We start from the raw sequence: 26,415 nt of genomic DNA on the forward strand, positions 1-26,415 counted from the left end.
GTATAAGCAAAAGAAAGAGTTGGAAATTCTGAGATCATTTTTATGGTAAAGGGTTCTTCAATGATTCCTTTTCTTTCCTGCTTAGAGGGTCTTATTTTATTTATTTGTTTATTTATTTTGTTATTTTTTTGAGACGGAGTCTTGCTATGTCGCTCAGGCTGGAATGCAGTGGCACCATCTCGGCTCACCTCCCAGGTTCATGCCATTCTCCTGCCTCAGACCTTCTTTTAGAATCCTTGTAGGCCGGGCGCGGTGGCTCACGCCTGTAATCCCAGCACTTTGGGAGGCCGAGGTGGGCAGATCGAGGTCAGGAGATCGAGACCATCCTGGCTAACACGGTGAAACCCTGTCTCTATTAAAAATACAAAAAAATTAGCCCGGTGCGGTGGCAAGTGCCTGTAGTCCCAGCTACTCCAGAGGGAGAGGCAGGAGAATGCGTGAACCCAGGAGGCGGAGCTTGCAGTAAGCCAAGATCAAGCCACTGCACTCCAGCCTGGGCAACAGAGCGAGACTCCGTCTCAAAAAAAAAAGAAAAAAAAAAAAAGAATCTTTGTTAAGGAATAAACACATCACACTTTGTTCTTAGTACTCAAATAGCCCTGGGACAAAACCATTACACTTCAAAGGCTAAAAGCAAACACACACAGACACACATACACACACACTCCCTCCTCACCTGTTTGTTTTTCTTTTTTTGTTTGTTTTGTTTTGATTTTTTGAGACGGAGTCTCACTCTTTTTGCCGAGGCTGGAGCACAGTGGCACAATCTCGGCTCTCTGCAACCTCCACCTCCGGAGTTCAAGTGATTCTCCTGCCTCAGCCTCCCAAGTAGAGTAGCTGGGATTACAGGCGCCCACCACCACGCCCAGCTAATTTTTTCTATTTTTAGTAGAGGTAGGGTTTCACCATGTTGGCCAGGCTGGTCTCAAACTCCTGACCTCAGGTGATCTGGCCTGCTTCAGCCTCCCAAAGTGCTGGGATTACAGGTTATGCTGGGATTACAGGTTAAGCCACCAAGCCTGGCCCTGGTTGTTCTTTTACATTAACTTTACAATGTATTTGCCATGTTTTAAAAATAAATTTAATTGGAATTTTATTGAAACTGTATGAGACATGATTTAATGCAAGATGAACACACAGTATTATTACTGTTTCCATTCAGCTATGGCATATTTCTTTGTTTTCTCTAGTTGTCTTTTATATCTCTCAATAAAATTTGTGGCTCTGGTACATTTCATAATAATCATACAACATATTTCATTATTTCTAATTATTATAATGGATTGCATGTACATTTACTATGTACCAGATATTATGCAATATATTCATTATCTCAATTCATAAAACAATCATGTGATTTAGTTGGTGTTATTACTAGATTATTACCATTGTGCAAGTAAAGAAAATAAGGACAAAAGAAAGAAAAGAGACTCAGCAAAATCAAACCAATAAAGACTTAATTAGAATTGTTGGGCATATAATAAAAATTTAATACAACTCAATGAAAGCAAAAAAACGTTTTAAAGGGCCAGGCACGGTGGCTCAAGCCTGTAATCCCAGCACTTTGGGAGGCCGAGACGGGCGGATCACGAGGTCAGGAGATCAAGACCATCCTGGCTAACAAGGTGAAACCCCGTCTCTACTAAAAAATACAAAAAACTAGCTGGGCGAGGTGGCGGGCGCCTGTAGTCCCAGCTACTCGGGAGGCTGAGGCAGGAGAATGGCGTAAACCCGGGAGGCAAAGCTTGCAGTGAACTGAGATCCGGCCACTGCACTCCAGCCTGGGTGACAGAGCAAGACTCCGTCTCAAAAAAAAAAAAAAAAAAAGTTTTAAAAAATGACCAGGCAGATTTGAGAAGGACAACAAACAGGAATTCCAGAAATAAAAACATAATTGTTGAAACTGAAGACAGATTTGACAGCAGATTACATATAATTGAAAAGGAAAATGTAAACTGGAAGACAGGCTGAAGAAATTGCTCAGAATGAAGCCCAAAGAAGTAAAAAATAAGAAAGAGAAACAAGAGATAGGGAAGACAAGAGTGATAAGATGTTACAACTAACAGGAATTTTTTAAGTAGAACAAGAAACGGTTAGAAAGGTTTTGTAAAAAAGATAATGGCTTGGAATTTTCCCAAAGTGATGAAAAACTCCACCCTTTATATTCAGGAAGCTCAAGTTGGATAGATTTAAAAGGAAAAGAAAACACCTAAATATATCATCATAAAAATAACGGAACCCCAAAGAAAAGAATATATTGAAAACAACCAGAGAGAAAATTCGCATTATCCATTAAAGAATACAGATTTAGACCAAGAGCTAATGTCTTAAAAGTGGAAGCAAGAAGACTATGTACTAAGACAAAATAATTACATACCAAATTAATATATCTTTTAATAAACAGGCCAAATATAAGACAATATTTAAGTCATAAAAACCAAACAAATACTGAATTTGCCAACTAAAAGACCTTCACTAAAGGAAATTCTAAGAGATGTTCTTAAGTAGAAGGGTGTTCCCCTAGATGGAAGACTTGAGTTGCGAGAAGAAATGGTGAGCATGTAAGAAGACAAATATATAGGTAAATATAAATGAACACTGACTATACAACATGTAGTTTTCAGTGGATTAAGAACAAGATGAGAAGCAAAACTATAAAACTTCTAAAAATAATACAGTAAAACTACCTTAATAACCCCAGGGGGTTTTCATATAAAACCTAAACAAATTCTGTTCACCAAAAAAAAAAAAAACACTATCAGGATCAAAGACCCAAATATAAGAGGTAAAACTATAAAATTTATAGAAGAAAACATAGGTATAAATCTGTGACCATGAATTAGGCAATGGGTCTTAGATACAACACCAAATGCAAGAGCGACAAAAGGAAAAAACAAACTGGACTTCATCAAAATTCAAAACTTTTGTACATCACAGGATACTATCAAGAAAGGGAAAAGAACCCACAGAATGAGAGAAAATATCTATTAAGTCATACATCTGACGAGGAACTCATGTCCAGAATATATAAAGAATTCTTAGAATAACAAAAAGACAACCCAATTAAATAATGAGCAAACAATCTAAATGAACATTTCTCTAAAAAGATATACATATGGCCAATCAGCACATGAAAAGATGCTCAAAATCATTAGTCATTAAGGACATGAAAATGAAAACTACAACTAGATACCACTTCACATCTATAAGGATGGCTATTTTTTTAAAAAAAGGAAAATAACAGATGTTGGCAAGGAGGTAGGAAAAAATGGAACCTCCATACACTGCTGGTAAGAATATAAAATGGTACAGAGACTTTGGAAAACAGTTTTGAAGTTTTTCAAAAATTTAAACATAGATTTACCATATGCCCACTCCTGGCTATATAAAGAAAATTGTAAAAATACGTCCACACAAAAACGAGTACATGAATCTCATCACAGTACATTATTAATCATAGTCAAAAAATGAACACAACTCAAATATCCATCAACTAATGAATGGATAAACAAAACATAGTATATTCATGCAATGGGATTCAGGCATAAAAAGTAATGAAGTGCTGAGACGAGATACAACATGGATGAATCAGGACAACATGCTAAATAAATGACGCCAAACAAAGAGGTCACATATGATTCTGTTTTTTCTGATATTTGGCATATGCTAATCCACAGAGACAGAGAATAGGCTAGTGGCTGTCAGGGGCTGGGGAAAGGGGGAAATGGGGAATAACTGCTAGTAAGTATGGAGTTCCTTTTTGAAATGATAAAAATGTTCTAGAATCAGAGAGTGGTGATAGCTGTACAACTTTACAAATACATTAAAAGCATTTAAAGCGCCTATAGTCCCAGCTACTGAGGAAGGTGAGCAGGAGAATTGCTTGAACCTGGGAGGCGGAGGTTGCAGTGAGCCAAGATCGCACCACTGCACTCCAGCCTGGGTGACAGAGTGAGACTCCAAATCAGAAGAAAAAAAAAATGCACTCAGTGTACACTTAGAGTGAATACTGGCTGAAAGTGAAGTGACAGGCCACAAACTAGGCAAATCTTCTATATACATATCTGACAAGGGACTTGAGGAAATCCTAAAAATTTCAAAGACAAAATAGGAGAATATAGACAAAAGACTTGAACAATGCACATAAGGAACCCAAATAACCCATAAACAAATGAAAATAAGCTCAGCCTCCTTCAAAACCACAGAGAAGACTATCTCATATCTGAAAAAACGATATCAAGTAAAGGCAAGAATGTGCACAAACCAGTACTCACATAAGCTGCCAGTGGGAATGTAAAATGGTGTTACTTCTTAGCAAATTTGGTATCATCTATTAAATAGTTCACTGTGCATAATCTTGGGCCAAGCACTGCCATTCCTGGGCACATGCCCTGAAAAAACCTCTACATGTGAACCAAAAACCAGCACCATTGTATGGAATAGGAAAAAAAAAAATCAAAAATAGAATGGACAAACAAATTTCACCCTCTACAATCACATAATCAGACAGTGCAGCAAGGGAAATGAATGAATGTAAGAAAACCACAATAGTAACAAAAAACAGCAAGTCAGAATATATAAGGCATGATTCCTTTTATGTAAAGTTTCAAAATATGGAAAACTCAAAAATATCTTCTGTAGGGAGACAAACATACATTCTTAGAATATATTAAGCAAAGACATTTACTTGTTTCTTTTTCAGTTTAAGGATCTGCTGTTCTACTTTTGCAATTTCTCGATCTACACGATCCATACTCTGTATTAACTCTTCCTTTGAAAGTTTCGAAGGTGAAGCATTTTGATCATCTCCACATGGTTGCCCCGAAATTGGAGAGGATGGAGCTTCATGTTTGCCTCCGAATGCTGGATCCTTTAGAGAATAAAACGAAGAAAAACAATTTATTTCTCACTAATAGAGTCCAGATTGCCTTAAATGAAAAAGTCAGTTTTAAACCACAGCAGAGCCATGTGTACTATGTCTCTAATGAAACTTTTAGTAGTAACTTTCATATTCACATACATGCAAATTCACACCTCACTTATAGTTCAGATATACCATGTACTATTTTGAAGACCATAAAAGCTATACAAAGTGAGGTGAGTTAGTGTTGTTCAGCCTCTAGTGTAACAATACCGAAACTATGGAGAATTTATAGGTAAATAATGCAACCACGACAAAGGAAGATATCAACTTCTCAGCCATTTCCTTGCAATGGCTCTTCAAATGGTCTGAACAAGTGGTTGGGAAATATTATTATTCCAGGCAAAACCTGCGTACCCACCCAACTTAACAACTATAACATGGCCAAGAGTTCCTATCAAAAGTTTTCAGGCTTTCCAAACCAAAACTGAGGTACACAAGTCAGAGAAGTGACCTAGGAACTTCAGTTGCTACTATCTCTGGGCCTAATTTCATAAAGCCCGCACTACAGCATACATAACATTTCCTTAGTCAAAAACATCCCACTGTACCTCCAAATCAGCAGAGCTGTACCAGAATGAAAGCCCCTTCACCCAAAATCCACTACACTCCAACACACATCCACACACACCCTATTAATTTCCAGTCTGCTCTAAAGAGATAAGCAATACTATAAAACAGATAAATTTTAGAGAACTAGTTTTACTTAGACTATGAGAAACCTGCAATGAGAGTTCACAGGATTACAGAACCCTAAAATGTATTAAATAATGATTAAGGAACTGTGAAAAGTCAATAGTTGTGAGCCAAGAATGTATACAGGAGATAACGGGACAGCTGCTTCAAAACACCTTCATACAGATATTTCAGCTAATATACATTGATGAAAAGCCTCAAATTCTGTAATAGTATGCACTGAATCTAAGAGGCCTTCTGAGAAAATAAGATTATGGCTATACCCTAAAACCTGTACAATTCTGTAAGGAAAGCACCAATAAAAACAATAACAATTCTAATAGACTTTATTAATAGAGTTAGAGCTCCAGTATCCTTTGCATCTGGCATACAGTCAACCTTTGGCAGCTTTAAGCCCTAGAGTTTATGATTCCTCTCTTAAGATGTAAATCCTTGAGGTCACTGGCTTCCAAAATAAACCAGTATGTTTCATCTAAATAAAATATCAGTGGCCGGGCAGAGTGGCTCATGCCTGTAATCCCAGCACTTTGGGATGCTGAGGCAGACAGGTCATGAAGTCAGGAGTTCGAGACCCATCTGACCAACATGGTGAAACCCCGTATCTACTAAAAAATACAAAAATTAGCTGGGCGTGGTGGGGGGCACCTGTAGTCCCAGCTACTCGGGAGGCTGGGGCAGGAAAATGGCTTGAACCCAGGAGGCAGAGGTTGCAGTGAGCTGAGATTGCACTACTGCACTCAAGCATGGGTGACAGAGCGAGACTCCATCTCAAGAAAAGAAAAAAATCAGATTTGGCATATAACCATCTTTATCAACCTTTTTTTCTCCCCCTCCCTCCTTTATCAACGTTAAAAGAAAATTTTCTTCACACTGTCTTTTCAATGCTCAAATCTTCACTAGCACTGTGAAAAGCACAACAGTTCTTAAATTCACTAAACCAGCTACTACTTGCACTAAATGAAAACTAAATGCAGAATGTTCAAATATTTCTAAGTCTTCATGTGTTGTGAAGCCTTTTTCTTTCATTATGAGATGGCATACTCCTGAGAACTTAGAAATGTTAATGCATAAAGAAAGATCTTTGGTGAACCACCAGGACATTCATGATACATTAATTAATATCATTCTCCCACTATATGCATATGAGCAAATTTGTGTTATAGAAACATATATAATAGCAAAAGAGATTATATTTTGATTCAGCAAACTTCAAAAATGCTCCTCAGGTGATTCTGATGCATGCCCAAAGAATTAATATTACAAATGAATATTTTCCACTGACTTCCTTTCTAAATATTAAATATTTAACAAGAAAACAAATCCTCAAGTGCCTACTTATATAACAGGAATAGGGTGGTGGATCAAAACAAACTATCTGCCTTCATGCAGCTTACAATCTTGGGTTGAAACAGCCAGATACCAATCCTGAAGAAAAAGAATTAGATTCTTACCTCATATCTTACATCAAAAAAAAAAGCCAAGTAATAGTAAACATTTATAAAAGGCTTATTAGCAAATCACAAAAGCCTCAAGTTTAAAGGAAAAAAAAAAAAAAAGGATTTACATTATCTTGTTCAGGAAGGCCAAAAGCAAAAGATATAAAAGACATTAGTTTCAAAAAAGGAGAGATTGATGGATCAAAATAAAAACAATCTTCTGCTGGGCACAATGGCTCACACCTGTAACCCCAGCACTTTGGCAGGCCAAGGTGGGCAGACCACTTGAGGTCAGGAGTTCAAGACCAGCCTGGCCAACATGGTAAATCCCATCTCTATTAAAAATACAAACATCAGCCAGGTGTGGTGAGTGCCTGTAATCCCAGCTACTTGGGAGGCTAAGGCAGGAGAAGGGCTTGAACCCAGGAGGCGGAGGTTGCAGTGAGCAGAGATGGCACCACTGCACTCCAACCTGGGTGACAGAGGAAGACTCCATCTCAAAAAAAAATAAAAAATAAAAAATAAATAAATAAATAACCCACACACAAAAAAACACAATCTTCTTCTGCTTATCAAAACAGCAATAACAAATTAAAAAGGCAAATGATTAAATAGGAAAACCTTCTGTAAAACATGCACTAACAACTCAATATAAAATGAACCAACAGAAAAATGGGCAACATATATGAAAAAACAATTTACAAAACAGGAAAAATAACCAATAAACAAATTTAAAAATGTTAAATTTTACTAACAAATAATAAGTGTAAGTTAAAAAACAATCATTCATCAAATTAACAATCTTTTTGTTAAACAATAAACACGTGGTGTCAGCAAGGATACAAAAGAAGTGGATACCTTTTTTTTTTTATTTTTTGAGACGAAGTCTCACTCTTGTCCCCCAGGCTAGAGTGCAATGGCGCAATTTCAGCTCACTGCAACCTCCGCCTCCCAGGTTCAAGCGATTCTCTTGCCTCAACCTTCCGAGTAGCTGCGATTACAGGCGCCTGCCACTATGTCCGGCTAATTTTCGTATTTTTAGTAGAGACAGGGTTTCGCTATGTTGGCCAGGCTGGTCTCGAACTCCTGACTTCTGGTGATCCACCTACCTCGGCCTCCCAAAGCACTGGGATTACAGGCGTGAGCCACCACGCCTGGCCAAGAAGTGGGTACCTTTCTACACAGCTGTCAGGAGTTAAGAACTGGCCCTACTCTTTTGCAGGACAATCGGGAAATATCCACTGAACCTTAAAAATCAACCTGGTCTGTAATTAATTATACTAAAAGAAATCTACCTTAAGGAAATAAGTAAGAATGTATACAAAAAAATCAACCTAAATTATGTATGGGCCAGCTTCAGTGGCTCACGCCTATAATCCCAGCACTTTGGGAGGCCAAGGTGGGCAGATCATCTGAAGTCAGGAGTTCGAGACCAGCCTGGCCAACATGGTGAAACCTCGTCTCCACTAAAAATACAAAAATTAACTGAACTTGATGGCATGAACCTGTAGTCTCAGCTACTCTGGAGGCTGAGGCAGGAGAACCGCTGGAATGTATAGGTTGCAGTGAGCCAAGATCGTGCCACTGCACTCCAGCCTGGGCAACAAAGTGAGACTCCGTCTCAAAAAAAAAACAATGCATGTCACAACACCGTACTTCTGAATAAATAGGTAACCTAAATGTATGACGATTTAATAAATAACTTTACTTAATCAATGAACTTTATTTATTCATATGTGGAATACTAAGCAGCCACTAACAATTCAGTTGTAAACTTATTGGCACAAAAAGAAGCTAAGCACATATTTAAGCAAAAGTAAAGTTAAACAGAATGTACAAAGTGAGCACATTAAAATAGTCATACAGGCTGACTCTGGACCCACCGCCTGTGGGTCAGCCCTGTTCCACAAGGAGTAGCAAAAAAAAAAAAAAAAAAAACCCACAAAATTAATATTAAAATAATACACATAGAAATAGGGAAGAATCAACATGAAAATGTTAATAACTTTTAAGTGGCAAAACTGTAGGTAATTTTTTCTTTCAAGCTTATTCAACTCTTCTATAAATGATATACCTAGGCTTAACATTTAAAAATATATATATAACAAATGTCAGTTCTTTTTAAATCCTTACTTCTGGAGGTGGGCAGTTGGGAGAGAATGGGGAGAGGAAGACGGAAGGAGAAGTATTAGTTAGTAGTAGTAGCCATGGTTTACACTTTAGGGGAAAAAAAGCAGGACTAGAGTCAGGGGTCCTGGGTTAATTCCAACTCAGGAGGTACTACCTAGGTCACTTAATTTTTCTGAACATCCAGTTTCTTAATTATAACATGGAAATGGGTCACACTACAACATGACACGTCCCATTTTAATGAATGAGTTTTTAAGACGCTTTTCTGCTAAAAAACAAAATTCTATAGTTATAAATTACATTTGTGGTCATGTATTCAGCCATGGAAGATGACCTTTATTCACTATATTTTTAAATTTCTTTTTTTTTAATGCAGCAGAACATTTCTTATAAACCTCACAGACTACTGTATGATCAAGATATTTTACATGATAAGGTGGGTCACAAAACACCTAGATGCTTAGCTAATTTCTAGCTTATGGCAAAGAATTTTTCCCCATCCAACTTACTATTTTGAAAAATTTCAAATTTACTTAAAAGTTGAAGGAACAGTATAATGGACACTCATTTATCCTTTATCTAGATTCACCAGTAGTTAATATATTTGCTTTCTGTGTGTGTGTTCGGGGGTGTGTGTGTGTATATAACTTCATTTTGCCTGAACTATTTGAAAATAAATTGTACGTAACATTTACTATCTTTTAAATTATTCTTCATTGCATGAAAACTCAAAAGAAAATGCGTGGGTACTTATTTACCTGATACCAGGGAAGAAAGGGCAATTAGGCATAAAGGTTAATAAACATTATAGAAAAAAGATTTGATGACAGTAAAAACATTTTAAACTTCAGTATGCTTTAAAAAAAAGAAAAACTGAAACAAAAAGACATTGGGAAAAATATTAGTATATGTTAATAAAAAGGTTAACACTTTACTGTTTAAGAGTTTTTTTAATTCATTTGTTCTTTCTATGACAAATATTTATTCTGTATCTACTAAGTGTCAGGCACTTCCTAATCTGCAGAATTAATAATAAGCAAAGCAGAGGGCTGAAAAAGGTAAACATAGGCCAAGCGCGGTGGCTCACGCCTGTAATCCCAGCACTTTGGGAGGCCAAGGTGGGTGGATCATGAAGTCAGGAGTTCAAGAGACCAGCCTAGCCAACATGGTGAAACCCTGTCTCTACTAAAAATACAAAAATTAGCTGGGCATGGTGGTGCATCCCTGTAATCCCAGCTACTCGGGAGGCTGAGGCAGGAGAATTGCTTAAACCAGGACCCAGGAGGCAGAGGTTGCAGTGAGCCAAGATTGCACCACTGCACTCCAGCCTGGGAGCCTGGGGTATAGAGCGAGACTCCATTTCAAAAAAAAAAAACAAAAAGAAAGAAAAAGGTAAACACAGCAACAAAACAAGGACATAATACATGAGCAAACATTTCACAAAAGATGGGTAAATAAAAGTAAGTGCATGGGGAAAGTTATTAATAGAACTCTCATTGTTTGAAATATCACAAAATATAGCCAAATATTAAAACTTGTTATTTTTGTGCAGCATGGCAACTATAGCTAATAATATGTATTATATACTTAAAAATTGCTAAGAGTGGATTTTAAATGTTCTTACCACCAAAAAAAAAACTACGTGAGTTGATATGTTAATTAGCTTGATGTGTTTCCCAATGTATACATATATCAAAATATCACACTGTATAAATATCACCATAAATATATACAAGTTTTATTCCACAATAAAACTGGGGGAGGGTCATTATCTCCAAGTTATAGGATTACAAGTAACTTTTTTCCTCTGTATTTTCCAAGTTTTCTATAAGTATGTATTACTTATATAAATTAGGAACAATTTTTTTTGTATAAAACTTATAAGCACAATTAAATCTAACCTAGATGTGTTTTCTCCCATATAGCAGTTAATAAACTGCTACTAAATTTAAGGGACTTATTTAAAATTTAATTAAGATTTAACAAAACTAGTAGTCTTGAGTACCTCTGACCACATTTTATAGCCAGCAAGCCAATACAAAAATGCTTGAGCATTATTTAATAGAAATTCTTCTTTACGGGAGCAGTCTTCTTGGATTGTTTTCACTTACCAAAAAGGCAAAAGTGCTCACTTTAGCAGTCTGGAGCACTCATCTGTGGTTTCTAGCTTTGTTTAACAAAATTTTTACTTTCCCATACCACTAACCTTTAGAGACTGGCGTCACTGGACTTTCTTTGAGATGCTATGCATGAATACAACTAAACAAACATTACAAACCTACAACTCCACAGGGTAAGAGAACAAATATTTACCTTCTTAGCATCTGCAGAAGACCTCAGCCCTTCTGGCAGTGGGTGCACTAAAGGCAAAACCGCAGCACTGACACGCTGAAAATGAGAATCAGAAACCTGTTCCAGCCGTGGTCGCTTCGATTCCAGTGAATCATGATCCACTGGGGATGGGCCTGGATGAAACGGTTCATAACCAGTTCTCCTTTCTTGAGGCCTAATACATACAAAGAAAATAAACACTTGAAAATTTGTAAGTGATGTACAACTCCCTGCTAATATCCCTGGATAGACTTTGAAATAATAAATGAAAAAGTCATGCTTGCATTCAAAGTGAACCTGTACCCCTTCTGTTCCCACCCCCGAAGAATATATACCTCACTATAGTACCATTCAACTTCAATTCTAATTTCTAAAAAAGGTTTGAATTAGTTGGGCGTGGTAGCAGGCCCCTGTAATCCCAGCTACTCAGGAGGCTGAGGCAGGAGAATTGCTTGAACCTGGGAGGTGGAGGTTGCAGTGAGCTGAGATGGCACCACTGCACTACAGCCTGGGCAACAGTATGAGACTCCGTCTTAAAAAAAAATGTTTGAGGAGAGGGTTAAAAACTAATCTGGAAGTGAAAGACAAAACAAAACATTTGCAGAAAATTTAGTTGCTGAAGAATATCTATAAACTAATATTTTTAAATGTTAAAATGCCATAATAATTAAATTTGGGATAATATAAACCAGAAGAGCCACCATTTTTCAACCAATAATAAAAACAAGCAAGAAATAAAACTCTCCCAGCTACCGCTACATAGAAAGAGAAATGACTTCAGTTATGAGGTATGATTCAGTCTTAAAGACAAGTATCTTGAGGAGAAATCCAACATTGCTTCTAAAACATCATCCTGGCCCCCAAAACATGTATTCTGTCTAGTTTCCCTAAATACGCGACTTGAAGATCAGAATCTTTTATTTGTTTACAGGATGTATTGTTGAGTCCTGCTCGTGAGTGCTCATTAATTTGACTTTTCATTTTCTACCAGATGTTTACAGAGGCGATATTGTATCTCACAGACAACCTGTAAACTAATGCTTTGTAAAGCAATATTTCATTGAAAACAGAATCACTATGTTTCATATTGAGGACAGACAATGAAATGAATGCTAAATTCTTTGTTTGTTTGTTCATTTGCTTTTTGAGGCCCAGGCTGGAGTGCCCCATCTTGGCTCACTGCAACCTCCACCTCCCAGATTCAAGTGATTATCCTGCCTCAGCCTCCCCAGTAGCTGTGATTACAGGCGAGAGCTAACATGCCGGGCTAATTTTTGTAGAGATGAGATCTCGCTACATTGCCCAGGCTGGTCTTAAACTCCTGAGCTCAAGCAATCCACCTGCCTCAGCCTCCCAAAGTGCTGAGATTACAGGCATGAGCCACCGCACCTGGCCTGAATGCTAAATTCTGTAAAAATTATTATACTTCAAAATTTTAAATCTCATTCAACACATAGAATCCCATTATCTTAAAATTCAGAGTGACATCACAAAAAATGATGGGGTGGAAAACTTCAGGAACAAGACAAAGATGACTGCATTCACCATTTATATTCAATATGATATTGGAAATTATTGTCAGAGCACTAGGAAAGAAAAAGAAATAAAAGGTATCCAAATTAAAAAGAAATAAGCATTTTTATTCAAGACAACATGATTCCATATGTAGCACCCTAAAGAATTGGCAAAAAAAACTATTAGAGCTAACAAATAAATACATCGAAGTTGCAGGACACAAAATCAACACACAAAATTCGGTTGTATTCTATATACTAGCATTAAACAATCCAAACATGAAACTTTAAAAACAATACATTTATGCCAGGTGCGGTGGCTCATGCCTGTCATCCCAGCACTTTGGGAGGCCGGGGCGGGCGGATTATCTGATATGGAGAGTTCGAAACCAGCCTGACCACCATAGAGAAACCCATCACTACTAGAAAATACAAAATTAGCTGGACGTGGTGGCACACGCCTGCAATCCCAGCTATTCAGGAGGCTGAGGTGGGAGAATCACTTCAACCCAGGAGGCAGAGGTTGCAGTGAGCCGAGATCGTGCCATGCACTCCAGCCTGGGCAATAACAGCGGAACTCTGTCTCAAAAAACAAAAACAATACATTTATAAGAGCACCCAAAAGAACATAGCTAGGAATAAATTTGACCAAGGAGGCTTACAACTTTAAACGCTGAAAACCACAAAACATTGCTCGAAGAAACAAAAGACTTAATACATAGTAAGAAATCTCAAATTCATATGTTGGAAGACAATGTCATTAAAATGACAATACTACACAAAGCAACCTGTGGATTCATGCAATCTCTATCAAATGCCATTGGCTTGTTTTGCAGAAATAGAAAAAGTCATCACAAAATTCATATGGAATCTCAAGGGATTACAAACAGCCTAACAATCTTGGAAAAGAACAAAGTTGGAAAACTCACACTTCACCTTTTAAAGCTTACTACAAAGCTATTATAATCAAAAGATTCATCCTCCACTAAGGCCAGAGGTAATCTACCCAAGTAATGCCTTACCTGGACTTCCACCCTCAGCTGCCCCCTCAGTTAGAACATAACCTACAAAAGCATAATTTTCAAGTATGACATTTCATTTCCAGCAACTCTGCCTCTGAGATTTATCAAAGCTGGAAGGTGAGATATACCATACCCAGTACTGGAGAAGAAACTAAGGAAACCAAGGAACAGGACAATTAAGAAAACAATGAGTATGGAATGCTCCTTTTCTATCTAGAAATCAGACTACTTCCCATTTCAGCCCGCCAATCCTTTTTAGAAGAACAAACCTACTCAGCCATAAATAAATATATAATGTATAAAATCTCAGAAATTTAAATAAACTACGAAAATCTTTGCTAAGTACAATTTAATATTAGGAGTTCTGGTACAACTAAGCATGAAATCTCCAATTTAAATTAATGTATTTGCCTTTTAAAATTAACACCAGTAGAATGGTACACTTCGAAAATGATCTGGTAGTTTCTCAAATAGTTAAATAAACATAGAGTTACCATATGACCCAGCAATTCCACTCCTAGGTATCTAACCAACAGAAAGGAAAATATATGCCCAAACAAAAACTTGTACATGAATGTTCACAGAATTATTCATAATTGTCAAAAAGTAAAAATGATCCAAACACCCATCAGCTGATGAAAATAGATAAATAAAATGTGGTATACCAAATCAAAACAAAACAAAACCTAACACCAAATTTTCATATAAAGAAATCTTTGTAGGGTCGGATGCCGTGGCTCATGCCTGTAATCCCAAGACTTTGAGAGGCCAAGGTAGGTGGATTGCTTGAGGTCAAGAGTTCGAGACCAGCCTGGCCAATAAGGTGAAAGCCTGTCTCTACAAAAAATACAAAAATTAGCCGGGCGTGGTGGTGCGCGCATGTAGTCCCAGCTACTCGGGAACCTGAGGCAGGAGAATCGCTTGAACCCGGGAGGCAGAGGTTGAAGTGAGTTAAGATCATGCCACTGCACAACACAACAGTCCGGGCGATGAAGCGAGACTCATGTCTTTAAAAAAACAAAAACAAAAACAAAAACAAAACTCTGTAGGCTTGCAAACTTTGTAAAGTTCCCCATTTTACTGACTTTTGTCATCTAGTAACACCATCCTTAAACATCTTTAAAACAAATTAAAATTACAAAACACATTTAAATAACTACACTTTATCGTTTGAATTTTAAAGAATTCTAAAGCAGTCTGATTTCTTGATAAAAAGAGAATGTTCCATACTCAATGTTTTTCTTAATTTTCCTGTGCCCTAGTTGCTGGATGTAGTGGCTCACACATGTTTCCCATCATTTTAGGGGGCCAAGTCAGGAGGATCGCTTGAGGCTGGAAGTTTTGAGACCAGTCTGGGCAACATAGCAACTCTGTCTCTACAAAAAAAAAAAATTAGTCAGGCACAATGCCATGCGCCTGTAATCCCAGCTACTCAGAAGACTGAGGCAGGAGGATCACTTGAGCCCAGGAATTTGGAGACTTTGTCTCTTTAAAAACAAACAAACAAACAAACAAACAAAAAAGATGGGTTTATGGCTTACTACCAATCCTCTTACCCGTGGCATCCATTCTTTATTTGGCTGGAATCGGTCATCAAGAAATTCTCAGGCCAGGTGCAGTGGCTCATGCCTATAATCCCAGCACTTTGGGAGGCCGAGGCAGGTGGATCGCCTGAGGTCAGGAGTTCGAGACCAGCCTGGCCAACATGGAGAAACCCCATCTCTACTAAAAATACAAAAAATTTAGCCAGGTGTGAGGGCGCATGCCCGTAATCCCAGCTACTCGGGAGGCTGAGGCAGGAGAATCACTTGAACCCAGGAAGTGGAGGTTTCAGTGAGCCAAGATCGCATCATTGCACTCCAGCCTGAGCAACAAGAGCAAAACTCCGTCTCAAAAAAAATAACAAACAAAAAGAAAAGAAAAAAAAAGAAATTCTTTCAGGTTGGTTTGTTTGTTTTGATTTGTTTTGTTTTGCTTGAGACAGAGTATCACTCTGTCTCCTAGGCAACAGTACAGTGGTACAATCTTGGCTCACTGCAACCTCCACCTCCTGGGTTCAAGCAATTCTCCTGGGTTCAAGCAATTCTGCCTCAGACTCTAGAGTAGCTGAGATTATAGGCGTGCGCCACCACTCCCGGCAATTTTTTATATTTTCAGTAGAGACAGGGTTTCACCATGTTCGTGAGGCTGGTCTTGAACTCCTGACCTCAGGTGATACGCCTGCCTTGGCCTCCCAAAGTGCTGGGATTGCAGGTGTGAGCCACCACACTCGGCCTCTTTCAGTTTTAGATGCTATAATTGCTCAGTGCTTTCATGTCTAAGAACATCTGCCTGTTGCTTTTATTGTTAAACTGTCTGGTATAATATTCTTGAATATCAATTTCTTTTACTCAGAACGTTGTAGCTATTGCTCCACTATCTTCAGTCACTCAATTCTGCTATATAGACGTTTGCAGCCTGATTCTTCCACCTTGTGGAGCATTTATTTTGTTTCCTGACTTCCTAATTCTTTTAGTTATCCTCGCAATTTAATTCCTTAACCATGACCTGTCTTGGTATGGATCATTCTTTCTGTACAAATTTTTCCTGGAACAAGGTGTTTTATCAATCTATAGATTCTATCGATTCTTCCTTAACTTTATGGGGAATTTCTGTATTATGAATATTGTTACTGTTCCTTTATCAGGTTTTCCACCTCAAAAACATGTTCTTATAGTATACTGGATGATCTTTATTTGTCCTCCCTACAAGTTCTAATTGTCTTAATCTTTGTCCTTTTCTTCCGTACTCACTCTAATTATATCAAGACTTTGTTCTAAGACAAGGTTTACCTTAAGCCACATCTACTTTATTCCTTTTCTTTCTCATTTTATATCTCGAGGGCAGTCAAATGTCTGAACTACACTTAGCCCATTTGTCTGTCTTATCATTTTGTTTTTGAATACTTCATTATTTAAGTTCTTTTATAGTGCATAGCACTTACGAGGCATGCTCTTTATGTTTCTTACCCGTGGTGATTTTATTTTTGGCATACTGTGTTGCTTTAATTTTCTTCTCTAGGAATATATTCACCTTGTTTGTGCCATTCCCTACCCTCCTGCTCAGGTACATTGTGGCAGCCTTTCTCTCGGTGTGGGATAGTCTGGGTAGGTTCTCCTTGATTGTTCCCACTTTTTCTGGCATGTGTTCATCTTCTCTGCAAATGGAAGACTTGGTATGGCTTCCTATATACTGTTCTACGACCCGAGGGAGCAAGGAAGTGGGGCAAAGGAGGAAAAATCTTGGTTAGGGCTGTAACTGCCTTTGCTAAGGACTCTGGCCCCCTCTACCAGCCAGACATGTAGACCACTCCAGAAGGTTCTGGCTCATCACTTTACAGAATGGCACATCCCAACTGTCCTTTCTGCAGCTGTTAAGAAACCAGGATGGCATAATGGGAATTCTCAAGCAAACCATTCACCACCACCAATTTAAATTTTCTCCAATCAAGGAATATTCATGAGAAATCCTAGGATTTCACTAACTTATTTTCTTCAATATCGCTTTTTTAAAATTTTCTTTTCTAAAAACTCATGTTCACCAGGCACAGTGGCTCACGTCTGTAATCCCAGCACTTTGGGAGGCTGAGGCAGGCGGATCACCTGAGGTCAGGAGCTCGAAAGTAGCCTGGCCAACATGGTGAAATCCCACCTCTACTAAAAATATAAAATTAGCCAGTCATGGAGGCAGGCACCTGTAATCTCAGCGACTCTTAAAGCTGAGGCATGAGAATCCCGTGAACCTGGGAGGCAGAGATTGCACCACTGCACTCCAGCTTGGGCAAAAAGAGGGAAACTCTGTCTCAAAAAAATAAAATAGGCTGGGTGCGGTGGCTCAAGCCTGTAATCCCAGCACTTTGGGAGGCCAAAACGGGTGGATCACGAGGTCAGGAGATCGAGACCATCCTGGCTAACACGGTGAAACCTCGTCTCTACTAAAAACACCAAAAAAAAATTAGCCGGTTGCAGTGGCAGGTGCCTGTAGACCCAGCTACTCGGGAGGCTGAGGCAGGAGAATGGCGTGAACCCAGGAGGTGGAGCTTGCAGTGAGCCGAGATCGTGCCACCGCACTCCAGCCTGGGCGACAGAGCGACACTCCGTCTCAAAAAAAAAAAAAAAAAAAATAGAAAATAGGAGGCCAAGTCATTCAAGATACTTGTAATTCTTTCTGTGAATCCCACTTTTCCAAGTTTTTGACAATAGCTATATGCCTTTCCTTGTTCATAAAAGGGTAAATTTTTAGCCTTTTTGAAAAATAAATATTTTTGTATATTTTTTAGGTATCAGGGGACAAGTAATCTGAATTCTCTCTCCAAACTTAACCAAGAAATGTATTATATAATAATTTTAGGCTGGGAGTGGTAGCTCACGCCTATAATCATAGCACTTTGGGAGGCTGATGCGGGGGATCACCTGAGGTCAGGAGTTTGAGACCAGGTTGGCCAACACGGTGAGACCCTGTTTCTACTAAAAATACAAAAAAAGTATTTTTTTTTTTGTAGTGCCTGTAGTTCCAGCTAATCGGAGCCTGAGGCAGAAGAATCGCCTGAACATGAGAGGCAGAGATTGCAGTGAGCCAAGATTACGCCACTGTACCCCAGCCTGTGCAATAGAGTGAGACTCCGTCTCAAAAAAAATTATATTATATTTCAAATCTTTGATCATCTTAGAACCTAAACAGTGAGCATATTTTTGAAATGGGAAATCAGGTACCTTATAAAATTGCTGAAATCAGAAAGGAAATTTATAAAGGTAATTATATTTCAAAACACCTTAGAATTCATATAAATAAAATAAAAAAAGAAAATGAAGAAATTACAACAGATGCCTCAGAAATGAAAAGGATCATAAGGAACTATATGAACCATTATATGTCAGTAAATTGGATAACCTAGAGGAAATGGATAAATTCCTAGAAAAATACAACCTACCAAGATTGAGTTAGGCAGAAGTAGAAAGCCTGAACAGACCAATAACGAATGAAGAGGCTGAAGAAGTAATCAAAAACTTGTCAACAAAGAAAACTCCAGGATCTGAAGGCTTCATGGCAGAACTGTACTGAATAGTCAAAGAAAAATATCCACCAACTCCTCCTAAACTCTTCCAAAAAATAGAGCTAGAGGGAATATTTCCCAACACATTATATGAGGCCAGCATATCTAAGTCAAAGGCATTTAAGTTGATATCTAAGTCAAGGACATCACAAGAAAACAAAACTAGAGGCCAATCTCTCTAATGAACACTGATGCAAAAATCCTTAATAAAATATTAACAAACTGAATTCAACAACACATTACGAAGATTACAAACCACTAGCAAGTGGGATTTACCCCGGCATGCAAGACTGGTTTAACACACACAAATCAATCAATGTGATATATTAAGAGAAGTGAAAACAATGGGAAAAGGACCTAAACAGACACTTCTCCAAAGAAACATAAAAATGGCCAAGAGATATATAAAATGGCGCTCTATATCACTAATCACAATGGAAACGCAAATTAAAACTACAATGAGATCTCACCTCACACCTGTAAGGATGGCTATTCTCCAAAAGACAAAAGGTAACAAATGTTGGCAAAGGTATGGAGAAAAGGGAACCCTAGTATATTGTTAGTGGGAATGTAGACTGTTATAGCCATTATGGAAAACAGTATGAAAGGTTCCAAAGAAATTAAAAATAGAACTACTATAGACCCAGCAGTCCCTCTTCTGGTTGTATACTCAAAAGGAATGAAGTCACCACCTCGTAAAGATATCTGGGCTGGGCTCAGAGGTTCATGCTTGTAATCCTAGCACTTTGGGAGGCTGAGGCAGAAGGATCGCTTGAGGCCAGGAGTTCAAGGCCAGCCTGGATATAGTGAGACCCTGTCTCTACAAAATTAACATGCCACTGTGGCATGCACCTGTAATGCCAGCTACCTGGGAGGCTGTGGTGGGAGGATCATTTGAGCCTGGGAGGTCCAGGCTGCAGCGAGTCATGATCATGCCACTGTACTCCAGCCTGAGTGGTAAAGCAAGAACCTATCTCAAAAGAAAAAAAACAACCACCAGATATCTACACTCGCATGTTCACGGCAGCATCATTCACAATAGTTAATATATAGAAACAATCTAGATGCCCACTGACAGATGAATGGATAAAGAAAATGTGCAGGCCAGGCACAGTGGCTCACACCTGTAATCCCTGCACTTTGGGAGGCTGAGGTGGGTGGATCACTTGAGGTCCGCAGTTCGAGACCAGCCTGGCCAACATGGTGAAACCTCATCTCTACTAAAAATACAAAAATTAGCTGGGCATGGTGGCACATGCCTGTAGTCCCAGCTAGTCCAGAGGCTGAGGCAGGAGAATAGCCTGAACCCAGGAGTGGAGGTTGCAGTGAACCAAGGTTGTACCATTGCACTTCAGCTTGGGTGACAGAGTGAGACTCTGTCTAAAAAAAAAAAAAAGAAAATGTGATGTGTGTGTGTATACATATATATGTATGTATGTGTGTGTATATATATATGTATATAAAATAAAATATTATTCAGCTTTAAAAAGGAAAAAAATCCTTTCATATGCCATAACGTGGATGGACCATGCTGAAACCATGCTGAAATAAGCCAGACACACAAAGAAAAATATTGCATGATCTCCCCTATATATGAAATATTTAAAAAAAAAAAAAAAAAAAAAGCACTCAATTACACAGGGCTAGAGAATGAAACAGTGGTTTACCAGTTGGGGATGGGGAAATAAGGAGATGCAAGTCAAAGGATACAAAATAGCAGATGTGTAGGATGAACAAGTCTAGAGATCTAATGTATAACATGAGAACTAAAGTTAATACAATTATATTATATCAAGGATTTTTGCTAAATGGATAGATTTTAGCTGTTCATCACCAAAACAAAATATGTGAGATGACAGGCATGTTCATTGGCTAAACTATGTGTATTCCATAACATCATGTAAACCTCAAATACACAAAATAAAATTTATTTTAACACATAAATGTAAAAAATCATTCTTAACTTGAGGGCTCAACAAAAACAGGACAGGCAAGATATGGTCAGCACTAACTAGCCTTAGTTTGGCAACCTCTATCCTAGATAATAAAAAAAGTGAAAAACCAATAAAACTAAACCTCCAGTACTGCAAAAGAACAATTTGAAATAATGATGTCAATACTGAAAGAAGAGAATGGCAAAAGTATGGGTAACAAACTTTTTTCCAAACCAAGTGGTTTCTAATTCTTTGCTTTTGTATCAAAGGAGAAACTGTATTTTAGCTGAAAGATCAAAAAAATAATTTTAGACATCAGATAATTGTGATTGTTGGTCTAGAAATTGGAAGGCACTCAGAGAATTAAGCAAAATTGCAGCTACAAAATTTATTCCACTTCTACCTACTTATATGAACATTATTCATTGTTTAAAAAAAAAAAATTGGAATAGTATTCACATAGAAGCCTGCCTGTTTCCAGTAATTAGTACTCAAAAATTACAATAATTGGGGGAAGGGAAACCAGTCCTCTCTCATTAAAAGATATGTTTTTAATAAGATTTTACTTTTTGCTTTTAATAATAATGTAATAAAATGTATACATATATTTATGCTTTTTTGTTCAATGATCTACTACTACTAATTGTCATAACTTAATCCAGAGTAAAACTTTTAAACACTCAGGGCCTAAAATCACAGAAAATTTAAATAAATTTTATTTATTTATTTATTTATTTATTTATTTATTTATTTATTTATTTTTGAGACGGAGTCTCACTCTGTCGCCCAGGCTGGAGTCCAGTGGCACAATCTTGGCTCACTGCAAGCTCCGCCTCCCGGGTTCATGCCATTCTCCTGCCTCAGCCTCCAGAGTGGCTGAGCCTACAGGTGCCCGCCACCACGCCCGGCTAATTTTTTTGTATTTTTAGTAGAGATGGTGTTTCACCATGTTAGCCAGGATGGTCTCAATCTCCCGACCTCGTGGTCCGCCCGCCTTGGTCTCCCAAAGTGCTGGGATTACAGGCGTGAGCCACAGTGCCTGGCCCAAACTTTCTATATGTATTTGTAGCAGAAATATATGAGAGTCATCAGTAAGTAAAACGCTATTAAGAATAAATACGTTAGCAAAAAAATTTTACTGAGGAGAAGAAATAAAAATTCAAGAAGAAAAAAACGACAATATAAAATATCCTATTGGTAAAAAGAAGAGAAGTAAAAACAAAAACAAAACACATCATCTTAACTGCTGCAGAAAAAGCATTCAACAAAGTCCAAAATCTTTTCTTGACTTAAGAAACTCAACAGCTTAGGAAAACGAAAGTTCCTTAACATAAATAAAGGCCATTTGGGAAAATTCCACAACTAACAACATAATCAAAAGGGAAAAACTGAAAGATTTTCCACTAAGATACCACGAAAGGTAAGGATGGGATCGTTTTCCCATCTAGTACTGTGTTGATTAGAAGCAGTGGCAAACGCTTCTATTCAACATAGTACTAGAAGTACTACCAAGAGCAACCAAACAAAAAAAAATAATAATAAAAGAAATAAAAGAAATAAAAGGCATCCATCCAGTCAGAAAGGAAAAAGTAAAAATTTCTCTATTTGCAGATGACACAATCCTACATATAAAAGTTCCCCAAGATTCCACACATTTAAAAAAAACTGTTAGAATAAATGAATCCAGTACAGTTGCAGGATACAAAATCAACAGCAGTCTTATACACAAATAACAACCTAACTGAAAAAGAAATCAAGGAAACAATTTATGACAGAGTTTTAAAAAACATTTAAATAAATTTAACCAAGGAGGTGAAAAATCTGTATACTGAAAACTATAAAACACTGATTAAAGAAACTGAAGCCACAAATAAATGAAGAGATATCATGTGTTCATGGATCAGAAGAATGTTGCAAAAATGTACACACAACCCAAAGAAATATACAGTACAGATTCAACACAATCCTTATTAAAATCCCAATGGCGTTTTTCACATAAATAGAAAAAAAAACCCTAAAATTCACATGGAAGTGTATGAAAGACCCCCAATAGCAAAATCAATTCTGAAAAAGAAAAACAAAGAGGCATCACACTTCCTGATTTAAAATTGTACTACCAAGTTACAGTAATCAAAACAGTATGGTATTGGCATAAAAACAGACACACTGATCATTAGAATAGAAAGCCCAGAAATAAATCTAAACATATGGCCGCCTAACTTTTGACAAGGGCACCACAGCAACACAATGGGGAAAGGGTAGTCTCTTCAATAATGCTGGGAAAACTAGATATCCAGATGCAAAAGAACGAAATTAGACCCTTGTTTTACACCATACACAAAAATCAACTCGAAATGGATAAAAGACTTAAATATAAGATCAGAAACTATAAAAGTCCTGCAAGAGAAAACTCCAGGACACTGACCTTGGCAATGATTTTTTGCATATCAAAAGGTCAGGCCACAAAAGCACAAATATGTAAATGGGACTACATCAAACTAAAAAGCTTCTGAAAACAACAAAATGAGTCAGCAGCCTGTAGACACAGAAAACATATTTGTAAACTATGTGTCTGCTAAGGGATTAATATCCAGAATTTATAAAGAACTCATAAAACTCAATAGCAGAGAAACAAATAACCTGATTTTAAAATGGGCAGAAGACCTGAATAGACATTTCTCAAAAGAAAACACAAAAATCACCAACAGGTATATGAAAAGATGTTCAGTATCATTAGTCATCAGGGAACTGTATATTAAAAGCACTATGAGATACTCTCACACCCATTAGGATAGTTATTACCAAAAAGTCAAAAGATAACAAATATTAACGAGGGTGTGAAGAAAAGAGAACTCTTGTACACTGCTAGTGGTAATGTAAATTAGTACAACCATTATGAAAAACAGTATGGAAGTTCCTAAAGAAATTAAAAATAGAACTACCATATGACCCGGCAATCCTTCTTCTGGATATATACCCAAAGGAAATGAAATCACCATCTTGTAAAGGTAACTGCATTCCCATGTTTATTGCAGCATTATTCACAATAGCCAAGATATAAAAACAATCTAAGTGTCTGTCAATGAATGAATCATAAACTGTGGTATATATATACTATGGAATAGTATTCACCCCCCCCAAAAAAAAAGAGATCTTGCCTTCCACAACATGGATAAGCCTGGAGAACATTATGCTATGTGAAATAAACTAGACACAGAAAGTAAAATATTGCATGATTTCATTTATATGTGGAATCTTAAAAAAAAAAAAAAAAAAGAACTATACAAAGAGAACAAAACAGTGGTAACAGTGGTTACCAGGGGCAGGGGGTGGAAAGAAAATGCGGGAGATGAAAGTCAGAGGATGTAAAGTAGCAGATATATAGAATGAACAAGTCTAGAGTTCTTGTGTACAACATGAGGACTACAGGTAATAATATTGTGCTGTATCTGGGATTCATGATAAATGAGTAGATTTTAGTTGGTCCAGCCATAAGAGTAATAAAAAAAAAAAACAAAAAGCAAAAATAAGTAACTTTGTGAGATGATGGATACGTTAATTTGCTTCACCATAGTGACCTTTTTATTATCTATACATATCCCATAACAACATGCTGTATGCCTTAAACACACGCAATTTAAAAAAAAAATCCTGGCCAGGTGCAGTGGCTCATGCCTGTGATCCCGACACTTTGGGAGGCCAAAGCAGGCAGATCACTTGAGGCCAGGAATTCAAGACCAGCCTGGTCAACATGGCAAAACTCCGTCTCTGCTAAAAATACAAAAACTAGCTGGGTGTGGTGGTGTACACCTGTAATCCCAGCTATTTAGGAAGCTGAGGCATGAGAATCACTTGAACCCTGGAGACAGAGGTTACAGTGAGCTGAGATCATGCCACTGCACTCCAGCCTGAGCGACAGAGCGAGACTCCTTCTCAAAAAAAAAAAAAGAATTAACTATTTTGGGAGGTAGGGGTGGGCGGATCACTTGAGCTCAGGAGTTCAAGACTCCTTCAATTTCGCCTCAACATGGCGAAATCCTATCTCTACAAAAATTACAAAATTTGCCTGGACTGGGAAACTAAGGTGGGAGAATCACTTGAGCCCAGGGGGCTGAGGCTGCAGTAAGTCACGATCATGCCACTGCACTCCAGCCTGGGCAACAGAGCTACAAAGATCCCATCTCAAAAAAAACAAAAACACACAACTTTGAGAATGAGAATGAAGTAAAAGAAAGCAGAGATGGTAAGGACATTGAGGAAAAAGAGAACCCACTATGCATTTTACAGGACCTACATTATCTGATAGAATATTTACTATCAGTTGAGGACAATGCCACTATTATCTCCATTTCTATAGGAGGGAAAACTAAAGCTTGAAGAGTTGAGATCACTGATTGGAAACCCTAGCTGCAAATCAGAATTACCAGAAAAACTTCCGCGATAAAATAAAGCCTGGGCCCAACCCCAGAGATTGATTTAAGTGTTTTGTGATGAGACTTGGGCATCCCAGGTGGTTCTAATGTGCAGCCCAAGTCTATAGAACATAACCAAGGACACACAGGTGACCAGGGGGTTTACTGCCTTTCTACTACATAATATTAATGCCAAACTAAGGAAACAAGTTTTAAGAGCTTGTTAACTACTGCAACCAACCAACAGGAAAGAATTCAAAATGTAAACTATAGGCCGGGCGCGGTGGCTCACGCCTGTAATCCCAGCACTTTGGGAGGCCGAGACGGGCGGATCACGAGGTCAGGAGATCGAGACCATCCTGGCTAACACGGTGAAACCCCGTCTCTACTAAAAAATACAAAAAACTAGCCGGGCGAGGTGGCGGGCGCCTGTAGTCCCAGCTACTCGGGAGGCTGAGGCAGGAGAATGGCGGGAACCCGGGAGGCGGAGCTTGCAGTGAGCTGAGATCTGGCCACTGCACTCCAGCCTGGGCGACAGAGCGAGACTCCGTCTCAAAAAAAAAAAAAAAATGTAAACTATAAATGACCAGTCATGGCTTGGTTAATAAAAAGTAAAAATATAAAATAATCACAAACTTGTATACTTCACAGTTATAATCCTAAATAGAAACATAAAAGAAACCTCATTACCTGTCAGAACCTGGGTGAAATTCTGAAAGCAAGGAAGGTCGCCTTCGAAGCTGTTGCTGCTGCTGTTGCTGCAAAAGCTGTGATGCCTGACTCACTTCAAGATGAGAGGAACGATAATCAGGGACTGCGAACTCCTAGTATTAAAATAATCATATATCAGTTGTTAACCAAAAACTGAACAGCATCATGAAATCAAAGCAAGTATAAAGGTAGTTATGGACCACTAAGTATGGAAAG

General features: G+C 38.0%; 1 protein-coding gene across 2 annotated transcripts in view; it reads right to left on the minus strand.

Annotated features, from left to right (window-relative positions):
• NCOR1 (nuclear receptor corepressor 1) overlaps positions 1 to 26,415 on the minus strand; it is a 189,511-nt gene that overhangs the window by 132,347 nt on the left and 30,749 nt on the right. For both annotated transcript variants that reach the window (XM_025363073.1, XM_025363074.1), the window contains exons 3-5: positions 26,179 to 26,312; positions 11,497 to 11,689; positions 4,688 to 4,870 (exon numbers count right to left, since the gene is read on the minus strand). In XM_025363073.1, coding sequence (XP_025218858.1) covers positions 4,688 to 4,870; positions 11,497 to 11,689; positions 26,179 to 26,312 — 510 coding nt within the window. The remainder of the gene's footprint in view (positions 1 to 4,687; positions 4,871 to 11,496; positions 11,690 to 26,178; positions 26,313 to 26,415) is intronic.

The sequence above is a fragment of the Theropithecus gelada genome, chromosome 16 (assembly GCF_003255815.1).
Source record: "Theropithecus gelada isolate Dixy chromosome 16, Tgel_1.0, whole genome shotgun sequence".
NCBI lineage: Eukaryota > Metazoa > Chordata > Mammalia > Primates > Cercopithecidae > Theropithecus > Theropithecus gelada.